The 22766-nt window shown below is 47.5% G+C and overlaps 1 protein-coding gene across 2 annotated transcripts in view; it reads left to right on the top strand.

Annotated features, from left to right (window-relative positions):
* The window catches only part of LOC106566484 (laminin subunit beta-1), an 85611-nt gene that overhangs the window by 27507 nt on the left and 35338 nt on the right, over positions 1-22766 (top strand). For both annotated transcript variants that reach the window (XM_045692942.1, XM_045692941.1), the window contains exons 3-10: positions 9836-10005; positions 14104-14239; positions 14564-14637; positions 14812-15000; positions 15123-15186; positions 15309-15511; positions 15668-15788; positions 15956-16144. In XM_045692942.1, the coding sequence (XP_045548898.1) occupies positions 9836-10005; positions 14104-14239; positions 14564-14637; positions 14812-15000; positions 15123-15186; positions 15309-15511; positions 15668-15788; positions 15956-16144 (1146 nt within the window). The remainder of the gene's footprint in view (positions 1-9835; positions 10006-14103; positions 14240-14563; positions 14638-14811; positions 15001-15122; positions 15187-15308; positions 15512-15667; positions 15789-15955; positions 16145-22766) is intronic.

Here is a 22766-nt window from a genome sequence, read left to right on the forward strand (position 1 = left end):
GATGCAGTTCTATATAGCTTTGCAGCTCCTCTCCCTGGTTTCCGTAACAATATATGAGATAATTGCTTTACAACACACCAGAGAATGGAACCTGAGAATGACAGAATTCTGGTTGATGTCCCTCTGTATGATTGGGTTCCACAACCACAATCTTAAGGATCAGTGTCGCGCTAGAGGGACAACTTCCTGTGAAAGCGTAATTCAAATAAATTCTGATGGTTATTATAGCGGTTAAACATTTAGGTACATATAAGTGTCTTATATCGGCTGAAAGCTTAAATTCTTGTTAATCTAACTGCACTGTCCAATTTACAGTAGCTATTACAGCGAAACATGCCATGCGATTGTTTGAGAATGGCGCCCCACATCATAAAATGTTTTCCCCTGTCACAGGTTTCATACATTCACTGTCACGTCCTGACCAATATTTAGGTATTATTTCTATTATATTTGGTCAGGACGTGGCAGAGGTATATTTGTTTTGAATTATGGGGTTTTGTGTGTGGTGTAGTGGGGTGTATTAGTTTGGTATAGGTTCTAGGTTTGTTTTTCTATGTGTAGTTTTGGGTGCTGGACTCTCAATTGGAGGCAGGTGTTTCTAGTTGCCTCTGATTGGGAGTCCCATAAGTAGGTGTGTGTTTGTTTGGTTTTGGTGGGTAGTTGTTTTTGCACTGCGTGTTGTGTGCCTGCAAAACTGTTCCTGTCGTGTATATGGTTTTCCAGTGGATGCGTTACTCCTTTTTTGAATTAAATCATGAGCATCCATATTCCCGCTGCAGTTTGGTCTATTCAACACGGCTCTTTTTGTGACATTCACATCCCAAAAAATCTGTTTAGGTGGCGCCATCGATTTGAGTAATCCACCTTTCAGAGAAAGGAATCCGAAAATCTACCCCTAAACTTTGTTTCAACAAGTCAAAATATGTTTGTATTCCTCAGACACCCTAAAATGTAATCAAACTATAATAGGAAACCGATTTTAACAGGTGCGCAACTTCATCATGGCGCACCATGACACGGATTTCCAAGACTGTGTCCTCATACAAAGACATATTTCTTATTCGTTTTTGAAGTTGCAAGCCTGAAACTTTGAACATAGACTGCTGATACCCTGTGGAAGCCATAGGAATCGCATCCTGGGAGCTATTTTACAATATGAGCTTTCTCTTGCAAATCTAAGAGGATGGTCTCTCTCAAAAAAACTATTTGGGTTGGTTTTCTTTGGATTTTCTCCTACCATATCTATTGTGTTATATTCTCCTACATTATTTTAACATGTCTACAAACTTCAAAGTGTTTTCTTTCCAATGGTACCAATTATGGGCTTCACCGCAACTGTCGTGCAACAAGCACGTCACCGGACGTGCTTGTTGCACCCTCGACAACTACTATGATTATTATTATTTGACCATCCTGGTCATCTATGAACATTTTAACATCTTGACCATGTTCTGTTATAATATCCACCCGGCACAGCCAGAAGAGGACTGGCCACCCCTCATAGCCTGGTTCCTCTCTAGGTTTCTTCCTAGGTTTTGGCCTTTCTAGGGAGTTTTTCCTAGCCGCCGTGCTTCTTTCACATGCATTGCTTGCTGTTTGGGGTTTTAGGCTGGGTTTCTGTACAGCACTTTGAGATATCAGCTGATGTACGAAGGGCTATATAAATACATTTGATTTGATTTGATTTATATGCATATCCTGTCTTCAGGGCCTGAGCTACAGGCAGTTTGCTTTGGGCACGTCATTCAGGCGGAAATGGAGGAAAAGGGGCCTGATCCCTAAGAAGTATTTAAGATGCCAGAACAATGAGCGCTGAAAGCTTGTTAACCTCTCTAGTCATACAGCACAAGCTTATTATATTAGGTAATCTCGCAGAATAAACGCTAGCTACTTACATCTTTGAAGATTCAGTTGAAAATCTGTTATTTAAATCCAACACAATTTAGGGTATTTCTGGAATGTCTTGCGATCGATGGGTAACGAGCAGCAGCTCTAGTCTCTGTAGGATTGTCAGAATGGGCCTCTGCAGGGCTAATTGGTGACTGAGGTGACACACACACACACACACACACACACACACACACACACACACACACACACACACACACACATCATATGCAACCAGTGAGGTATGAAGTGTGTTCAGCGGACTACTGCCTGTCTGTCCCCCCAGCCCAGGACCCAGGCAGCTGCCCTACTCTCCTCCCCCACCTGGTTGTAATCGTAGCTTTCCCAGGAACTCAGCTCTAATCCAGTTAAAGACAGATTACTGGGTCTCGTGATTTCCTTAAACCCTCCCTCTTCCTCCTTCCCTGGGCGACACTGGCAAAAAGTATAGGTTGCTTGATATTCTGGAATATGTGCCCTTCTCTCATTCACCTGCAGTCTGGAATCTAGGTCATGTTCTCTATGATTGAACATTCACTTCTGTTGTGTGGAAGTGTTACCTTTCACCTTCCATCTGTATCAACTGGTGCATTGCTATGTGCTCTCCTACTGTACAATTAATACAGAACTGAATGGAGACAGTGTTCCTGTTAAACGTTAACCATCAGTGACAATGTTATCTGATTGATTCCATCACACAGTCTGTTGTTATTGGATAAGGGTCAACACTGACAGCTATGAGGGCAGTGATGGGACCCACCATAGACTAGCCTAGGGAGAGATTATCTCAGGGGCAGTGGACCCACCATAGACTAGCCTAGGGAGAGATTATCTCAGGGGCAGTGGACCCACCATAGACTAGCCTAGGGAGAGATTATCTCAGGGGCAGTGGACCCACCATAGACTAGCCTAGGGAGAGATTATCTCAGGGGCAGTGGACCCACCATAGACTAGCCTAGGGAGAGATTATCTCAGGGGCAGTGGACCCACCATAGACTAGCCTAGGGAGAGATTATCTCAGGGCAGTGGACCCACCATAGACTAGCCTAGGGAGAGATTATCTCAGGGGCAGTGGACCCACCATAGACTAGCCTAGGGAGAGATTATCTCAGGGGCAGTGGACCCACCATAGACTAGCCTAGGGAGAGATTATCTCAGGGGCAGTGGACCCACCATAGACTAGCCTAGGGAGAGATTATCTCAGGGGCAGTGGACCCACCATAGACTAGCCTAGGGAGAGATTATCTCAGGGGCAGTGGACCCACCATAGACTAGCCTAGGGAGAGATTATCTCAGGGGCAGTGGACCCACCATAGACTAGCCTAGGGAGAGATTATCTCAGGGCAGTGGACCCACCATAGACTAGCCTAGGGAGAGATTATCTCAGGGCAGTGGACCCACCATAGACTAGCCTAGGGAGAGATTATCTCAGGGGCAGTGGACCCACCATAGACTAGCCTAGGGAGAGATTATCTCAGGGGCAGTGGACCCACCATAGACTAGCCTAGGGAGAGATTATCTCAGGGGCAGTGGACCCACCATAGACTAGCCTAGGGAGAGATTATCTCAGGGCAGTGGACCCACCATAGACTAGCCTAGGGAGAGATTATCTCAGGGCAGTGGACCCACCATAGACTAGCCTAGGGAGAGATTATCTCAGGGCAGTGGACCCACCATAGACTAGCCTAGGGAGAGATTATCTCAGGGGCAGTGGACCCACCATAGACTAGCCTAGGGAGAGATTATCTCAGGGCAGTGGACCCACCATAGACTAGCCTAGGGAGAGATTATCTCAGGGCAGTGAACCCACCATAGACTAGCCTAGGGAGAGATTATCTCAGGGCAGTAAACTGGGTAAATCCAGTAAAAGCAGCATGGGTTGATGAGGCCTAGCTGCTCTGACTGTGTATTCACTGCTGTGCTCAGCTCTCCAGTCCTAGGGCAGAAAACGTCTCAGGAGTTGGATGAAGGCTTGACCTCCAGACGAAAGACAGTTGCGGTGAAGCCCAGGATCCATCGTGCTGTCCAACCCTGTCAGCCTGACAGCCTGAGCCTGGTGCTTCTTTCCCCATGCCAGCCTGCATAGAGATCAGCAGCATGGTGCATGTATGGACGGGCCCTCTACACTCCAACACACACATTCCACCTCCGCACAGGGGCATTGTGGGAGGGGGCGGACTGTTTGGAACTGTCCGTGTCCAACACCTGGAATGTTTTTCTTAATGAATAACATTTTCCCCTTGCGCAGTCTCCCTGCATTCTTGCCATAGCCCCCTGTTCTGAAGAGAGATGGGGCGTGTGTGTGTGTGTGTGTGTGTGTGTGTGTGTGTGTGTGTGTGTGTGTGTGTGTGTGTGTGTGTGTGTGTGTGTGTGTGTGTGTCTCAGTTGGCGGGCAGCGTACAGACACGTGCTTGACCAACGCTCTAATCAGACCGCAAAACCAGCTGGTGTCAACAGCCGTTTTAAAGCCTACAAAAGCCCTGTGTTTTTGTTTCCACACTGGAGTACATTAGCATTAGGACCTGACCTAAAGTAACGTTCTCTAACATGCCAACATGAATTGATATATTCATATATGATACATGTACATTTCATCAGTGATTTTCGGGAGCAGCTGTTCTATAACCTTGTCTACCCTGGGTTCCTAGGTAGGATTTGAAATGTTCTTTGAAATGTGTATCGTTGTTAGTAGATGCTATAACAGAGTAGGTGAAAGCAAGCCCTGTGGTGATTTTACTAGGGCCCTATCCAAATATACTCTTACAAATCACACACACACACACACACACACACACACACACACACACACACACACACACACACACACACACACACACACACACACACACACACACACACACACACACAAAGAGACACTCACAGATGTGGGTGCACACACACACACAAAGCACCGGTCTGCAGTGGTGCCTTGTCATTACCAGCCAAAACCAGGTACATTTCAACATCAGGGAGAAAATAGAACAGCCATCTGATGAGAGGATAGACCTCCAACATAATTTCATTACAGTGAACCATAGTGAGGTGGACAATTCAACACAGTCTGGCCATGGTTCAACCACACAGGGGCTGAGATACACCGGAGACCTGACCGTGTGGTACAAGGACAACAACCTCTCCCTCAACGTAATCAAGACAAAGGAGATGATTGTGGACTACAGGAAAAGGATGGCCGAGCACGCACCCATTCTCATCGACAGGGCTGCAGGGGAGCAGGTTGAGAGCTTCAAGTTCCTTGGCGTCCACATCACCTTGGCATGGGTCTTCAGATCCTCAAAAGGTTCTACAGCTGCACCATCGAGAGCATCCTGAGTGGTTGCATCACTGCCTGGTATGGCAACTGCTTGGCCTCCGACCGCACGGCACTACAGAGGGTAGTGCGACCCAGTACATCACCGGGGCCGGGGCTTCCTGCCATCCAGGACCTCTATACCAGGCGGTGTCAGAGGAAGGCCCTAAAAATTGACAAAGACTCCAGCCACCCCAGTCATCGACTGTTCTCTCTGCTACCACATGGCAAGCAGTACCGGAGCGCCAAGTCTAGGTCCAAAAGAAATCTTAACAGCTTCTATCCCCTAGCCATAAGACTCCTGAACAGCTAACCAAATGGCTACCCAGACTATTTGCTTTGCACCCCCCTCCCCTTCTACGCTGCTGCTACTCTCTGTTGTTATCTATGCATAGTCACTTTAATAACTCTACCTACATGTACATATTACCTCAATTACCTCGACTAACCGGTGCCCCCTCACATTGACTCTGTATCGGTACTCCCAGTATATAGCCTCGCTATTGTTATTTTACTACTGCTCTTTAATTATTTGTTACTTTTATTTCATACATTTTTGGGGGTATTTTCTTAAAACTGCATTGTTGGTAAAGGGCTTGTAAGTAAGCATTCCACTGTAAGGTCTACACCTGTTGTATTCAGCGCATGTGACAATAGGATTTGATTTGATTTGACTAGATCGTCCACTCATGCAACATACACATTGCATCTTAGAAAAGCCATTAGGCGCTGTATCACTGTCAGAGCTAATGCGTACCGGAGAGGGGCCCTAGGAGTCACAACTACAGTCACCCCCACCCCACATCGTTGTCCTTCATCTCTGGCGAGCCACTGGTGTCTCCTGTATGCTTATCATTCTGTTTGCCCAGGGAGAGTCGGATCGGAAGTCTGTTCAGATCAATACTCCAAAGATCAGCCTTTGATTTAACCTGCAGGTTTACTGTACCTGTACTCAGGTGTGTGAGTGGCTGGATGCATCCTACTGGTCTCAGGTGTGTGAGTGGCTGGATGCATCCTACTGGTCTCAGGTGTGTGAGTGGCTGGATGTATCCTACTGGTCTCAGGTGTGTGAGTGGCTGGATGCATCCTACTGGTCTCAGGTGTGTGAGTGGCTGGATGTATCCTACTGGTCTCAGGTGTGTGAGTGGCTGGATGTATCCTACTGGTCTCAGGTGTGTGAGTGGCTGGATGTATCCTACTGGTCTCAGGTGTGTGAGTGGCTGGATGTATCCTACTGGTCTCAGGTGTGTGAGTGGCTGGATGTATCCTACTGGTCTCAGGTGTGTGAGTGGCTGGATGCATCCTACTGATCTCAGGTGTGTGAGTGGCTTGATGTATCCTACTGGTCTCAGGTGTGTGAGTGGCTGGATGTATCCTACTGGTCTCAGGTGTGTGAGTGGCTGGATGCATCCTACTGGTCTCAGGTGTGTGAGTGGCTGGATGTATCCTACTGGTCTCAGGTGTGTGAGTGGCTGGATGCATCCTACTGGTCTCAGGTGTGTGAGTGGCTGGATGTATCCTACTGGTCTCAGGTGTGTGAGTGGCTGGATGTATCCTACTGGTCTCAGGTGTGTGAGTGGCTGGATGTATCCTACTGGTCTCAGGTGTGTGAGTGGCTGGATGTATCCTACTGGTCTCAGGTGTGTGAGTGGCTGGATGTATCCTACTGGTCTCAGGTGTGTGAGTGGCTGGATGTATCCTACTGGTCTCAGGTGTGTGAGTGGCTGGATGTATCCTACTGGTCTCAGGTGTGTGAGTGGCTGGATGTATCCTACTGGTCTCAGGTTAAGGCTCAGTGGTTCACTGCTCCTTCACTGGAATTCAGGGAATCTGCTTCAGTTAAATATTTTACTTGAGCAAGGGCCAAGTCATGTTATATGATCTGTGTATATTTATCGATTAGCCAACGGTACAGGACAAAAGGACATGGTTTCCATTACAGCCTTGCACAATAGCAGCCTGTGAAGCAAGCCAAGGCAAGGCACGCTCGTTAATCTGTCTGTGAAGCAAGCCAAGGCAAGGCACGCTCGTTAATCTGTCTGTGAAGCAAGCCAAGGCAAGGCACGCTCGTTAATCTGTCTGTGAAGCAAGCCAAGGCAAGGCACGCTCGTTAATCTGTCTGTGGATTGGAGCGTGTTTTTATGTGTTCAATTAGAAAAGCTTTGTTGAGCTCTATGTGTTGTCGTCCGCTGATCTAGTGGCCCTATGTTTACTTAGTTCTCTTATAGTGTAACTGACATTTAATAAACATGCCCTAATGACTAGGTGTCTATGGGAAATATGACTATTTCATTTCTCATGGGTAACACAGACTGTTTTTCAATCCACAATCCACATACACTTTCCACCTCCGTCGTGTCCCAACATGCTGTGTGTTTGCTGTTCCTTGGTCCTCTGATGTTGAAAGAGGCCCCAGTGATCTCTGCATCTCTTTCCTCTTCTCTAGCTGCCTCTCTTTCTCCCGCTCTTCTCTAGCTGCCTCTCTCTTTCTCCCGCTCTTCTCTAGCTGCCTCTCTCTTTCTCCCGCTCTTCTCTAGCTGCCTCTCTCGTTCTCCTGCTTTTCAGAAAGTAATCAGTCCCCCTCTTTCTTTTCAGCCCTTTCTGCCTCTTCTCTTTCTCTCTGCCTTGTTTTTATTCTCCTCCCTCAACCACTCTCCTCTCCTCTCCTCCCTCAATCACTCTCCCCTCCTCCCTCAATCACTCTCCCCTCCTCCCTCAATCACTCTCCCCTTCTCCCTCAATCACTCTCCCCTTCTCCCTCAACCACTCTCCCCTTCTCCCTCAACCACTCTCCCCTTCTCCCTCAACCACTCTCCCCTTCTCCCTCAATCACTCTCCCCTTCTCCCTCAATCTCACTCTCCCCTTCTCCCTCAATCACTCTCCCCTTCTCCCTCAATCACTCTCCCCTTCTCCCTCAATCACTCTCCCCTTCTCCCTCAATCACTCTCCCCTTCTCCCTCAACCACTCTCCCCTCCTCCCTCAACTCACTCTCCCCTTCTCCCTCAATCACTCTCCCCTTCTCCCTCAATCACTCTCCCCTCCTCCCTCAATCACTCTCCCCTCCTCCCTCAACCACTCTCCCCTTCTCCCTCAACTACTCTCCCCTTCTCCCTCAATCACTCTCCCCTTCTCCCTCAACCACTCTCCCCTTCTCCCTCAACCATGATGATGTCTTGGTTATTCAGAGTCACTGATGTGGAGAGAACATTTACGTGGGTGAGTGGGACAACAAGGTATAACACTCAAGGCCAAAATAGGGTACAATAGGGCTGTTCTGCAGTGTCCCATGTCACCCTGAACACCCACCTTGAACACGAGGGTCTCCTCCGGGTGCTGAGGTAGCTGTCCACTTCATCATTCACAGATTATGACAGTGCTTCAAAGATGAGGTCACAACAGCTCTATTTATTTATTGTCTAGAACCACTAGAATGTCATAAAGACCAGCTCCAACTTCAGCCTAACGGGACCAGTGATTTCTTTATCTCAATGTTCACCTCTGACTCCTGGGCCTGATCCCTGGCCTGACCCCTGGCCTGACCCCTGGCCTGACCCCTGGCCTGACCCCTGGCCTGAGGACAGTAAAGCAACCTGACCCTTGTCACGTGTCCTATGTAACCTGTTCTGATACCATTATGACCTGTCCTGTGTAACCTGATCTGATACCATTATGACCTGTCCTGTGTAACCTGTTCTGATACCATTATGACCTGTCCTGTGTAACCTGATCTGATACCATTATGACCTGTCCTGTGTAACCTGATCTGATACCATTATGACCTGTCCTGTGTAACCTGATCTGATACCATTATGACCTGTCCTGTGTAACCTGATATGATACCATTATGACCTGTCCTGTGTAACCTGTTCTGATACCATTATGACCTGTCTTTACCTAATCTGATACCATTATGACCTGTCCTGTGTAACCTGATCTGATACCATTATGACCTGTCCTGTGTAACCTGATCTGATACCATTATGACCTGTCCTGTGTAACCTGATCTGACACCATTATGACCTGTCCTGTGTAACCTGATCTGATACCGTGATTAGTTGAACTTGACACTGATTCTATCTGCATTGTCTGTCATGACAATTACTACAGATCTGTAATGGAATACAGTTACTGTTACGCGTTTGCATTGAAAACATGTTATTTCATTACGTGTTGGTCCTTACTCCCCAATGCTGGTAGTAACCCAGTAACCTCTGTAGAATTGTGTACGATGGAAAGGTTTTCCTGTGATATCCCAGTCGTGGTGGTAGCGTAGTGTACGTTGGGTAGCTTACTGGAGTGTCTGTATGCAGAGTGAGCTCATCCTCTGGGCTGACTGAACACTGTGAACACTCTTAGTAAAACAGACATCTGCTCCCGTAGAAAGATAAGCCCATTGCCTTCAATCAAAGAGCAGGAAGTCATGACCTTTAAGTTCTCCTTACAGACGACAAATATAGCATGATACCTGCAAGTATAACTGTGTATAACCTAAGGAATTGTTTCTACTTTATGTCATTTGTCCATGTCTCTTCATCCAGTCTGCATATTATTGAACTATTCGATCCATAATGTTTTTATAAATGATGGAATAACTAATCGTCAGGTATTCTGTGTTCTCTTCCATCCGCTTTCCCCTAAGCTCTCAGTGTGTTGGGACAGAAGCTCCCTTCAAGCCCGCATGGCTGCATGGAGGGAAGCTGTTACCCGGCAACAGGCAACCTGCTGGTTGGCCGAGCCATGAATCTGACCGCTACCTCCACTTGTGGTCTTCATGGGCCAGAACACTACTGTATAGTCAGCCACCTGCAGGTGAGAACACACACAAACACACACACACAAACACACACACACACACACACACACACACACACACACACACACACACACACACACACACACACACACACACACACACAATTGGACTTGAAACTGAACTGTTCAATTTCAGTCCCAGGTATACAGCGCACCCCACCTCCCTCCCTACCTCCATCCTTCCTCTCTCTTCCCACCCCTCCCTCCCTATCTTCATGCTTCCTCTCTCTTCCCACCCCTCCCTCCCTATCTCCATCCTTCCTCTCTCTTCCCACCCCTCCCTCCCTATCTCCATCCTTCCACCCTCTTCCCAACCCTCCCTCCCTCCATCCTTCCTCTCTCTTCCCACCCCTCCCTCCCTCCCTCCATCCTTCCTCTCTCTTCCCACCCCTCCCTCCCCTATCTCCATCCTTCCTCCCTCTTCCCACCCCTCCCTCCCTCCATCCTTCCTCTCTCTTCCCACCCCTCCCTCCCTATCTCCATCCTTCCTCCCTCTTCCCACCCCTCCCTCCCTACCTCCATCCTTCCTCTCTCTTTTCCCACCCCTCCCTCCCTATCTTCATGCTTCCTCTCTCTTCCCACCCCTCCCTCCCTACCTCCATCCTTCCTCTCTCTTCCCACCCCTCCCTCCCTATCTCCATCCTTCCTCTCTCTTCCCACCCCTCCCTCCCTACCTCCATCCTTCCTCTCTCTTCCCACCCCTCCCTCCCTATCTCCATCCTTCCTCTCTCTTCCCACCCCCCTCCCTCCCTCCCTCCATCCTTCCTCTCTCTTCCCACCCCTCCCTCCCTATCTCCATCCTTCCTCCCTCTTCCCACCCCTCCCCTACCTCCATCCTTCCTCTCTCTTCCCACCCCTCCCTCCCCTCCCTCCATCCTTCCTCTCTCTTCCCACCCCTCCCTCCCTCCATCCTTCCTCTCTCTTCCCACCCCTCCCTCCCTATCTCCATCCTTCCTCCCTCTTCCCACCCCTCTCTCCCTCCATCCTTCCTCTCTCTTCCCACCCCTCCCTCCCTATCTCCATCCTTCCTCCCTCTTCCCACCCCTCCCTCCCTACCCCATCATTAAATCCCTCTCCCAACCATTCCTCCCTACCTCCATCCTTCCTTCCTCCCTCCCCCCTCCCTCCCTGACACATGTTGACTTGATGCTCTGCCTGCCAGCGTGTAGGCTATGTGTTCTACCTCATTGCTAACCTGTGGGGAGGAGATAACGCAGCACATCGTTGAGTATAAGGTAACATGATTGACAGGTGGTGACTGTGGAATGGCTCTTAGCTAGCGCAGGGCGGGACATGGTGACTGACAGCCAGTGTAAGGGGCTGGGCCAGGCCCAGGGCCAAAGGCTGATCAGGCCCAGGGCCAAAGGCTGATCTGCAGTAATCTTCCTATGGGCTGTTTGTTGTGACGCTATGTCAGAGGGGCTGGACTGGAACTAAAACTGTAACGCTAGCCCAGCTCTCACTGGGACGAGGACGGGAGGTGGAGTGGAAGAATGGGGGAGGATGTTCCTGTGTCAGTGAAGATCAGTCAACTCTTAGATGAGTGCTGATGTTGCACTGGAAATGCTCAGTTGTAATCTGAGGTTCCTCCATGCTTGACTAATGAGAGATAGATACGTCTGAGATGTGAGGAGAGGGAGAGAGGTTTGTTGATGGAGGATCAGTTTAAGATGGTGGTAACCTAAGCATGAAGAGAGGAATGCCCTTATAAGTCTAGGTCCTGAATGAGGGTGTGAAAAAGAGATTTAGGGGGAGAGTTGGTGTGGCAGGCATGCATGTGTGCCCCAACTAACTATACTGATACTGTACACACTATACAGATACTGAACACACTATCCAGATACTGTGCACACTATACTGATAATGTACACACTATACTGATACTGTACACACTATACTGATACTGTACACACTATACTGATACTGTACACACTATCCAGATACTGTGCACACTATACTGATACTGTACACACTATACTGATACTGTACACACTATACTGATACTGTACACACTATACTGATACTGTACACACTATCCAGATACTGTGCACACTATACTGATACTGTACACACTATACTGATACTGTACACACTATACAGATACTGTACACACTATACAGATACTGTGCACACTATACTGATACTGTACACACTATACTGATACTGTACACACTATACTGATACTGTACACACTATACAGATACTGTACACACTTTACTGATACTGTACACACTATCCAGATACTGTGCACACTATACTGATACTGTACACACTATACTGATACTGTACACACTATACTGTACACACTATACTGATACTGTACACACTATATTGATACTGTACACACTATACAGATACTGTACACACTATACTGATACTGTACACACTATACTGATACTGTACACACTATACAGATACTGTACACACTATACTGATACTGTACACACTACCCGGATACTGTGCACACTATACTGATACTGTACACACTATACTGTACACACTATACTGATACTGTACACACTATCCAGATACTGTACACACTATCCGGATACTGTGCACACTATACCGATAATGTACACACTATACTGTACACACCATACTGATACTGTACACACTATACTGATACTGTACACACTATCCAGATACTGTACACACTATCCGGATACTGTGCACACTATACCGATAATGTACACACTATACTGTACACACCATACTGATACTGTACACACTATACTGATACTGTACACACTATACTGTACACACTATACTGATACTGTACACACTATACTCAAATCAAATGTTATTAGTCACATGCGCCTAATACAACAGGTGTAGACCTTACACTGAAATAATTACTTACGAGCCCCTAACCAACAATGCAGTTTAAAAAAATATGAATAAGAATTAAAAGTAACAAGTAATTAAAGAGCAGCAGTAAAATAACAATAGTGAGACTATATACTGAGGGGTACCGATACAGAGTCAATGTATGGGGGCACCGGTTAGTTGAGGTAATATGTACATGTAGGTAGAGTTATTAAAGTGACTATGCATAGATGATAACAACAGAGAGAAGCAGCGGTGTAAAAGAGGGTGGGTTGGGGGAGTGGGGGTGCAATGCAAATAGTCTGGGTATCCATTTGATTAGATGTTCAGGAGTCTTATGGCTTGGAGGTAGAAGCTGTTTAGAAGCCTCTTGAGTCTGACAATTTTTAGGGCCTTCCTCTGACACCGCCTGGTATAGAGGTCCTGGATGGCAGGAAGCCCGGCCCCGGTGATGTACTGGGTCGCACTACCCTCTGTAGTGCCTTGCAGTTGCCATACCAGGCAGTGATGCAACCAGTCAGGATGCTCTTGATGGTGCAGCTCTAGAATCTTTTGAGGATCTGAGGACCGATGCCAAATCTTTTCAGTCTCCTGAGGGGGAATAGGTTTTATCGTGCCCTCATCACAACTGTCTTGGTGTGTTTGGACCATGTTAGTTTGTTGGTGATGTGGACGCCAAGGAACTTGAAGCGTTCAACCTGCTCCACTGCAGTCCCGTTGATGAGAATGTGGACGTGCTCGGTCCTCTTTTTCCTGTAGTCCACAATCATCTCCTTTGTCTTGATCACGTTGAGGGAGAGGTTGTTGTCCTGGCACCACACGGCCAGGTCTCTGACCTCATCCCTATAGGCTGTCCCATCGTTGTCGGTGATCAGGCCTACCACTGTTGTGTCATTGGCAAGCTTAATGATGGTTTTGGAGTTGTGCCTGGCCGTGCAGTCATAAGTGAACAGGGAGTACAGGAGGGGACTGAGCACGCACCCCTGAGGGGCCCCTGTGTTGAGGATCAGTGTGGCGGATGTGTTGTTACCTACCCTTACCACTTGGGGGGCGGCCCGTGAGGAAGTCCAAGATCCAGTTGCAGAGGGAGGTGTTTAGTCCCAGGGTACTTTGCTTATTGATAAGCGTGGAGGGCACTATGGTATTTAACGCTGAGCTGTAGTCAATGTTGTTGTTGTTGGAGGCTCAACCTAGTTAAGAAACCTGCTCTGGAGTTCCCTGCCAAACCTCCCCTCGTGATATATACCTACTGCTTCTGTCTCCCTGTAGGAATCAGACAAGTGTTTTGCGTGTAACTCTCAGCATCCTTATGACCCGTACAACCACAAAAACAGTCACCGCGTGAAGAACGTCATCCAACTCAAGGACAGCGACGAGGACCTCACCTGGTGGCAGTCTGTCAACGGTGTGTGTGTGTGCGTGTTTATGTGTGTGTGCGTGTTTATGTGTGTGTGTGTGTGCGTGTTTATGTGTGTGTGTGTGCGTGTTAATGTGTGTGTGTGTGCGTTTTTATGTGTGTGCGTGTGTGTGTGTGTGTGTGTGTGTGTGTGTGTGTGTGTGTGTGTGTGTGTGTGTGTGTGTGTGTGTGTGTGTGTGTGTGTGTGTGTGTGTGTGTGTGTGCGTTATGTGTGTGTGTGTGTGTGTGTGCGTTTGTGTGTTTATGTGTGTGTCTGTATGTATGTGTGTATCATCTGCAATAATTCCTCATTGTGTGATTTATTCACTACAGGAGAGGAGGGTGTCAGTATCAGACTGAATCTGGAGGCAGAATTCCACTTCACTCACCTCATCATGAAGTTTAAGGTGAGAGCTGTCTGATGGCTGCTCAGGTATTTGTTGAGTAATATCAAAGAGACACGAATTCAAACTATCTACAAACATTATTACCAATAAAACAGACATGCAGTAAACATCACAGAAATGACTGTGAAAAAGTCCCAGACGTTACTGAATATTGTTCCCGCTACCTTTCCATAGACCTTCCGACCTGCCGCCATGCTGATAGAGCGTTCGGCTGATTTCGGTCGCTCCTGGAGACCATACCGTTATTTTGCCTACAACTGCTCCAAGACGTTCCCCAGAGTGCCCTCCCACGCCCTCCACCATATCAATGATATCATCTGCGAGGAGAGATACTCTGACATCGAGCCCTCCACGGAAGGAGAGGTGATGACATAGACGGAAACTATACCACTATGAGTTATACTCCTTTTTATGAATGTACGATTACAACGATCTGTTCATGAACAGTTAGTTTAAACTCTTCGTTACTTTTTCATCTCTTTCAGGTTATTTATAAAGTGCTCGACCCTGCCATACATGTGAAAGACCCATACAGTCTGGAGATTCAAGGTGAGACGAAATACTTGGGAAATGAGATCAATTCAGAGAACAAGTCAGAGGAAGACTGAAAGTAACCTATAAACTATCAATTCTGTGACACATTGATGTTAACATACCCGTTTGTTGTGTAGAGCTGTTGCGGATCACCAACCTGCGGATCAACTTCACCAAGCTGCACACCCTGGGAGATAACCTGCTGGACCGGCGCTCTGACGTTCTGCAGAAGTACTACTACTCCCTGTATGAGCTGGTGGTGAGGGGCAGCTGCTTCTGCTACGGACACGCCTCCGAGTGTGCCCCCGTACCAGGGGTGGACGCCAGGGACAATGGCATGGTGGGTGGGACATAGGCAGCTCTTTTCACACCATGGTTTATGTCACATGTACCTGTGTGGGAGCCCTTGGTCATTGCATATGAAGATGACTGTGAACAAAATGTCCAAAAGACAATGATAACTGTCATGTTTTCTTTCTGTGCTGTGATTGGTTAGATCCATGGGCAATGTGTTTGTAAACACAACACTGAGGGGTTGAACTGTGAGCACTGCAGAGACCGCCACAACGACCTGCCCTGGAGCCCAGCCGAGGCCGACAACCCTCACACATGCAGAGGTGAGACTACACTCTACTCAGCTGTAGTAGGAAAACAACCCACACTCACTTGTTGATGTAAAGATCCAACACATTGCCATGTGGAGAATTAACACTACACACACAGCTGCAGAAACAACATGGAGGACCATTTCTGATGATTGTTATTTTTTTGCTTCTTTACCCAGAATGCAACTGTAACGGTCACTCCAACCAGTGTCACTTTGACATGGCGGTGTACCTGGCCACAGGCAATGCCAGCGGTGGCGTCTGTGACGACTGTCTCCACAACACCATGGGACGCACCTGTGAGATGTGTAAACCCTTCTATTACCTGAACCCCAGCAGGGACATCAGAGATCCAGGAGTCTGTAGTGGTGAGTAGAGGGGGTCTGGAATAAAATACATCAGAGACCCAGGAGTCTGTAGTGGTGAGTAGAGGGGGTCTGGAATAAAATACATCAGAGATCCAGGAGTCTGTAGTGGTGAGTAGAGGGGGTCTGGAATAAAATACATCAGAGACCCAGGAGTCTGTAGTGGTGAGTAGAGGGGGTCTGGAATAAAATACATCAGAGATCCAGGAGTCTGTAGTGGTGAGTAGAGGGGGTCTGGAATAAAATACATCAGAGACCCAGGAGTCTGTAGTGGTGAGTAGAGGGGGTCTGGAATAAAATACATCAGAGATCCAGGAGTCTGTAGTGGTGAGTAGAGGGGGTCTGGAATAAAATACATCAGAGACCCAGGAGTCTGTAGTGGTGAGTAGAGGGGGTCTGGAATAAAATACATCAGAGATCCAGGAGTCTGTAGTGGTGAGTAGAGGGGGTCTGGAATAAAATACATCAGAGACCCAGGAGTCTGTAGTGGTGAGTAGAGGGGGTCTGGAATAAAATACATCAGAGACCCAGGAGTCTGTAGTGGTGAGTAGAGGGGGTCTGGAATAAAATACATCAGAGACCCAGGAGTCTGTAGTGGTGAGTAGAGGGGGTCTGGAATAAAATACATCAGAGACCCAGGAGTCTGTAGTGGTGAGTAGAGGGGGTCTGGAATAAAATACATCAGAGACCCAGGAGTCTGTAGTGGTGAGTAGAGGGGGTCTGGAATAAAATACATCAGAGATCCAGGAGTCTGTAGTGGTGAGTAGAGGGGGTCTGGAATAAAATACATCAGAGACCCAGGAGTCTGTAGTGGTGAGTAGAGGGGGTCTGGAATAAAATACATCAGAGATCCAGGAGTCTGTAGTGGTGAGTAGAGGGGGTCTGGAATAAAATACATCAGAGACCCAGGAGTCTGTAGTGGTGAGTAGAGGGGGTCTGGAATAAAATACATCAGAGATCCAGGAGTCTGTAGTGGTGAGTAGAGGGGGTCTGGAATAAAATACATCAGAGACCCAGGAGTCTGTAGTGGTGAGTAGAGGGGGTCTGGAATAAAATACATCAGAGATCCAGGAGTCTGTAGTGGTGAGTAGAGGGGGTCTGGAATAAAATACATCAGAGATCCAGGAGTCTGTAGTGGTGAGTAGAGGGGGTCTGGAATAAAATACATCAGAGATCCAGGAGTCTGTAGTGGTGAGTAGAGGGGGTCTGGAATAAAATACATCAGAGACCCAGGAGTCTGTAGTGGTGAGTAGAGGGGGTCTGGAATAAAATACATCAGAGATCCAGGAGTCTGTAGTGGTGAGTAGAGGGGGTCTGGAATAAAATACATCAGAGACCCAGGAGTCTGTAGTGGTGAGTAGAGTGGGTCTGGAATAAAATACATCAGAGATCCAGGAGTCTGTAGTGGTGAGTAGAGGGGGTCTGGAATAAAATACATCAGAGACCCAGGAGTCTGTAGTGGTGAGTAGAGGGGGTCTGGAATAAAATACATCAGAGATCCAGGAGTCTGTAGTGGTGAGTAGAGGGGGTCTGGAATAAAATACATCAGAGACCCAGGAGTCTGTAGTGGTGAGTAGAGGGGGGTCTGGAATAAAATACATCAGAGATCCAGGAGTCTGTAGTGGTGAGTAGAGGGGGTCTGGAATAAAATACATCAGAGATCCAGGAGTCTGTAGTGGTGAGTAGAGGGGGTCTGGAATAAAATACATCAGAGATCCAGGAGTCTGTAGTGGTGAGTAGAGGGGGTCTGGAATAAAATACATCAGAGATCCAGGAGTCTGTAGTGGTGAGTAGAGGGGGTCTGGAATAAAATACATCAGAGACCCAGGAGTCTGTAGTGGTGAGTAGAGGGGGTCTGGAATAAAATACATCAGAGACCCAGGAGTCTGTAGTGGTGAGTAGAGGGGGTCTGGAATAAAATACATCAGAGATCCAGGAGTCTGTAGTGGTGAGTAGAGGGGGTCTGGAATAAAATACATCAGAGACCCAGGAGTCTGTAGTGGTGAGTAGAGGGGGTCTGGAATAAAATACATCAGAGACCCAGGAGTCTGTAGTGGTGAGTAGAGGGGGTCTGGAATAAAATACATCAGAGACCCAGGAGTCTGTAGTGGTGAGTAGAGGGGGTCTGGAATAAAATACATCAGAGACCCAGGAGTCTGTAGTGGTGAGTAGAGGGGGTCTGGAATAAAATACATCAGAGATCCAGGAGTCTGTAGTGGTGAGTAGAGGGGGTCTGGAATAAAATACATCAGAGATCCAGGAGTCTGTAGTGGTGAGTAGAGGGGGTCTGGAATAAAATACATCAGAGACCCAGGAGTCTGTAGTGGTGAGTAGAGGGGGTCTGGAATAAAATACATCAGAGACCCAGGAGTCTGTAGTGGTGAGTAGAGGGGGTCTGGAATAAAATACATCAGAGATCCAGGAGTCTGTAGTGGTGAGTAGAGGGGGGTCTGGAATAAAATACATCAGAGATCCAGGAGTCTGTAGTGGTGAGTAGAGGGGGTCTGGAATAAAATACATCAGAGACCCAGGAGTCTGTAGTGGTGAGTAGAGGGGGTCTGGAATAAAATACATCAGAGATCCAGGAGTCTGTAGTGGTGAGTAGAGGGGGTCTGGAATAAAATACATCAGAGATCCAGGAGTCTGTAGTGGTGAGTAGAGGGGGTCTGGAATAAAATACATCAGAGATCCAGGAGTCTGTAGTGGTGAGTAGAGGGGGTCTGGAATAAAATACATCAGAGACCCAGGAGTCTGTAGTGGTGAGTAGAGGGGGTCTGGAATAAAATACATCAGAGATCCAGGAGTCTGTAGTGGTGAGTAGAGGGGGTCTGGAATAAAATACATCAGAGACCCAGGAGTCTGTAGTGGTGAGTAGAGGGGGTCTGGAATAAAATACATCAGAGATCCAGGAGTCTGTAGTGGTGAGTAGAGGGGGTCTGGAATAAAATACATCAGAGATCCAGGAGTCTGTAGTGGTGAGTAGAGGGGGTCTGGAATAAAATACATCAGAGACCCAGGAGTCTGTAGTGGTGAGTAGAGGGGGTCTGGAATAAAATACATCAGAGACCCAGGAGTCTGTAGTGGTGAGTAGAGGGGGTCTGGAATAAAATACATCAGAGATCCAGGAGTCTGTAATGGTGAGTAGAGGGGGTCTGGAATAAAATACATCAGAGACCCAGGAGTCTGTAATGGTGAGTAGAGGGGGTCTGGAATAAAATACATCAGAGTCCCAGGAGTCTGTAGTGGTGAGTAGAGGGGGTCTGGAATAAAATACATCAGAGATCCAGGAGTCTGTAGTGGTGAGTAGAGGGGGTCTGGAATAAAATATATCAGAGACCCAGGAGTCTGTAGTGGTGAGTAGAGGGGGGTCTGGAATAAAATACATCAGAGATCCAGGAGTCTGTAGTGGTGAGTAGAGGGGGTCTGGAATAAAATACATCAGAGACCCAGGAGTCTGTAGTGGTGAGTAGAGGGGGTCTGGAATAAAATACATCAGAGATCCAGGAGTCTGTAGTGGTGAGTAGAGGGGGTCTGGAATAAAATACATCAGAGACCCAGGAGTCTGTAGTGGTGAGTAGAGAGGGGGTCTGGAATAAAATACATCAGAGATCCAGGAGTCTGTAGTGGTGAGTAGAGGGGGTCTGGAATAAAATACATCAGAGACCCAGGAGTCTGTAGTGGTGAGTAGAGGGGGTCTGGAATAAAATACATCAGAGATCCAGGAGTCTGTAGTGGTGAGTAGAGGGGGTCTGGAATAAAATACATCAGAGACCCAGGAGTCTGTAGTGGTGAGTAGAGGGGGTCTGGAATAAAATACATCAGAGATCCAGGAGTCTGTAGTGGTGAGTAGAGGGGGTCTGGAATAAAATACATCAGAGATCCAGGAGTCTGTAGTGGTGAGTAGAGGGGTCTGGAATAAAATACATCAGAGATCCAGGAGTCTGTAGTGGTGAGTAGAGGGGGTCTGGAATAAAATACATCAGAGATCCAGGAGTCTGTAGTGGTGAGTAGAGGGGGTCTGGAATAAAATACATCAGAGACCCAGGAGTCTGTAGTGGTGAGTAGAGGGGGTCTGGAATAAAATACATCAGAGATCCAGGAGTCTGTAGTGGTGAGTAGAGGGGGTCTGGAATAAAATACATCAGAGATCCAGGAGTCTGTAGTGGTGAGTAGAGGGGGTCTGGAATAAAATACATCAGAGATCCAGGAGTCTGTAGTGGTGAGTAGAGGGGGTCTGGAATAAAATACATCAGAGATCCAGGAGTCTGTAGTGGTGAGTAGAGGGGGTCTGGAATAAAATACATCAGAGATCCAGGAGTCTGTAGTGGTGAGTAGAGGGGGTCTGGAATAAAATACATCAGAGATCCAGGAGTCTGTAGTGGTGAGTAGAGGGGGTCTGGAATAAAATACATCAGAGACCCAGGAGTCTGTAGTGGTGAGTAGAGGGGGTCTGGAATAAAATACATCAGAGAACCAGGAGTCTGTAGTGGTGAGTAGAGGGGGTCTGGAATAAAATACATCAGATATCCAGGAGTCTGTAGTGGTGAGTAGAGGGGGTCTGGAATAAAATACATCAGAGACCCAGGAGTCTGTAGTGGTGAGTAGAGGGGGTCTGGAATAAAATACATCAGAGACCCAGGAGTCTGTAGTGGTGAGTAGAGGGGGTCTGGAATAAAATACATCAGAGACCCAGGAGTCTGTAGTGGTGAGTAGAGGGGGTCTGGAATAAAATACATCAGAGACCCAGGAGTCTGTAGTGGTGAGTAGAGGGGGTCTGGAATAAAATACATCAGAGATCCTGGAGTCTGTAGTGGTGAGTAGAGGGGTCTGGAATAAAATACATCAGAGACCCAGGAGTCTGTAGTGGTGAGTAGAGGGGGTCTGGAATAAAATACATCAGAGATCCAGGAGTCTGTAGTGGTGAGTAGAGGGGGTCTGGAATAAAATACATCAGAGACCCAGGAGTCTGTAGTGGTGAGTAGAGGGGGTCTGGAATAAAATACATCAGAGACCCAGGAGTCTGTAGTGGTGAGTAGAGGGGGTCTGGAATAAAATACATCAGAGATCCAGGAGTCTGTAGTGGTGAGTAGAGGGGGTCTGGAATAAAATACATCAGAGATCCAGGAGTCTGTAGTGGTGAGTAGAGGGGGTCTGGAATAAAATACATCAGAGATCCAGGAGTCTGTAGTGGTGAGTAGAGGGGGTCTGGAATAAAATACATCAGAGATCCAGGAGTCTGTAGTGGTGAGTAGAGGGGGTCTGGAATAAAATACATCAGAGATCCAGGAGTCTGTAGTGGTGAGTAGAGGGGGTCTGGAATAAAATACATCAGAGATCCAGGAGTCTGTAGTGGTGAGTAGAGGGGGTCTGGAATAAAATACATCAGAGATCCAGGAGTCTGTAGTGGTGAGTAGAGGGGGTCTGGAATAAAATACATCAGAGATCCAGGAGTCTGTAGTGGTGAGTAGAGGGGGTCTGGAAAAAAATACATCAGAGATCCAGGAGTCTGTAGTGGTAGGTAGAGGGGGTCTGGAATAAAATACATCAGAGATCCAGGAGTCTGTAGTGGTTAGTAGAGGGGGTCTGGAATAAAATACATCAGAGATCCAGGAGTCTGTAGTGGTGAGTAGAGGGGGTCTGGAATAAAATACATCAGAGACCCAGGAGTCTGTAGTGGTGAGTAGAGGGGGTCTGGAATAAAATACATCAGAGATCCAGGAGTCTGTAGTGGTGAGTAGAGGGCGTCTGGAATAAAATACATCAGAGATCCAGGAGTCTGTAGTGGTGAGTAGAGGGGGTCTGGAATAAAATACATCAGAGACCCAGGAGTCTGTAGTGGTGAGTAGAGGGGGTCTGGAATAAAATACATCAGAGATCCAGGAGTCTGTAGTGGTGAGTAGAGGGGGTCTGGAATAAAATACATCAGAGACCCAGGAGTCTGTAGTGGTGAGTAGAGGGGTCTGGAATAAAATACATCAGAGATCCAGGAGTCTGTAGTGGTGAGTAGAGGGGGTCTGGAATAAAATACATCAGAGATCCAGGAGTCTGTAGTGGTGAGTAGAGGGGGTCTGGAATAAAATACATCAGAGATCCAGGAGTCTGTAGTGGTGAGTAGAGGGGGTCTGGAATAAAATACATCAGAGATCCAGGAGTCTGTAGTGGTGAGTAGAGGGGGTCTGGAATAAAATACATCAGAGACCCAGGAGTCTGTAGTGGTGAGTAGAGGGGGTCTGGAATAAAATACATCAGAGATCCAGGAGTCTGTAGTGGTGAGTAGAGGGGGGTCTGGAATAAAATACATCAGAGATCCAGGAGTCTGTAGTGGTGAGTAGAGGGGGTCTGGAATAAAATACATCAGAGATCCAGGAGTCTGTAGTGGTGAGTAGAGGGGGTCTGGAATAAAATACATCAGAGACCCAGGAGTCTGTAGTGGTGAGTAGAGGGGGTCTGGAATAAAATACATCAGAGATCCAGGAGTCTGTAGTGGTGAGTAGAGGGGGTCTGGAATAAAATACATCAGAGATCCAGGAGTCTGTAGTGGTGAGTAGAGGGGGTCTGGAATAAAATACATCAGAGATCCAGGAGTCTGTAGTGGTGAGTAGAGGGGGTCTGGAATAAAATACAT

This window comes from Salmo salar, chromosome ssa13, assembly GCF_905237065.1.
Source record: "Salmo salar chromosome ssa13, Ssal_v3.1, whole genome shotgun sequence".
NCBI classification, from domain to species: Eukaryota; Metazoa; Chordata; class Actinopteri; order Salmoniformes; family Salmonidae; genus Salmo; species Salmo salar.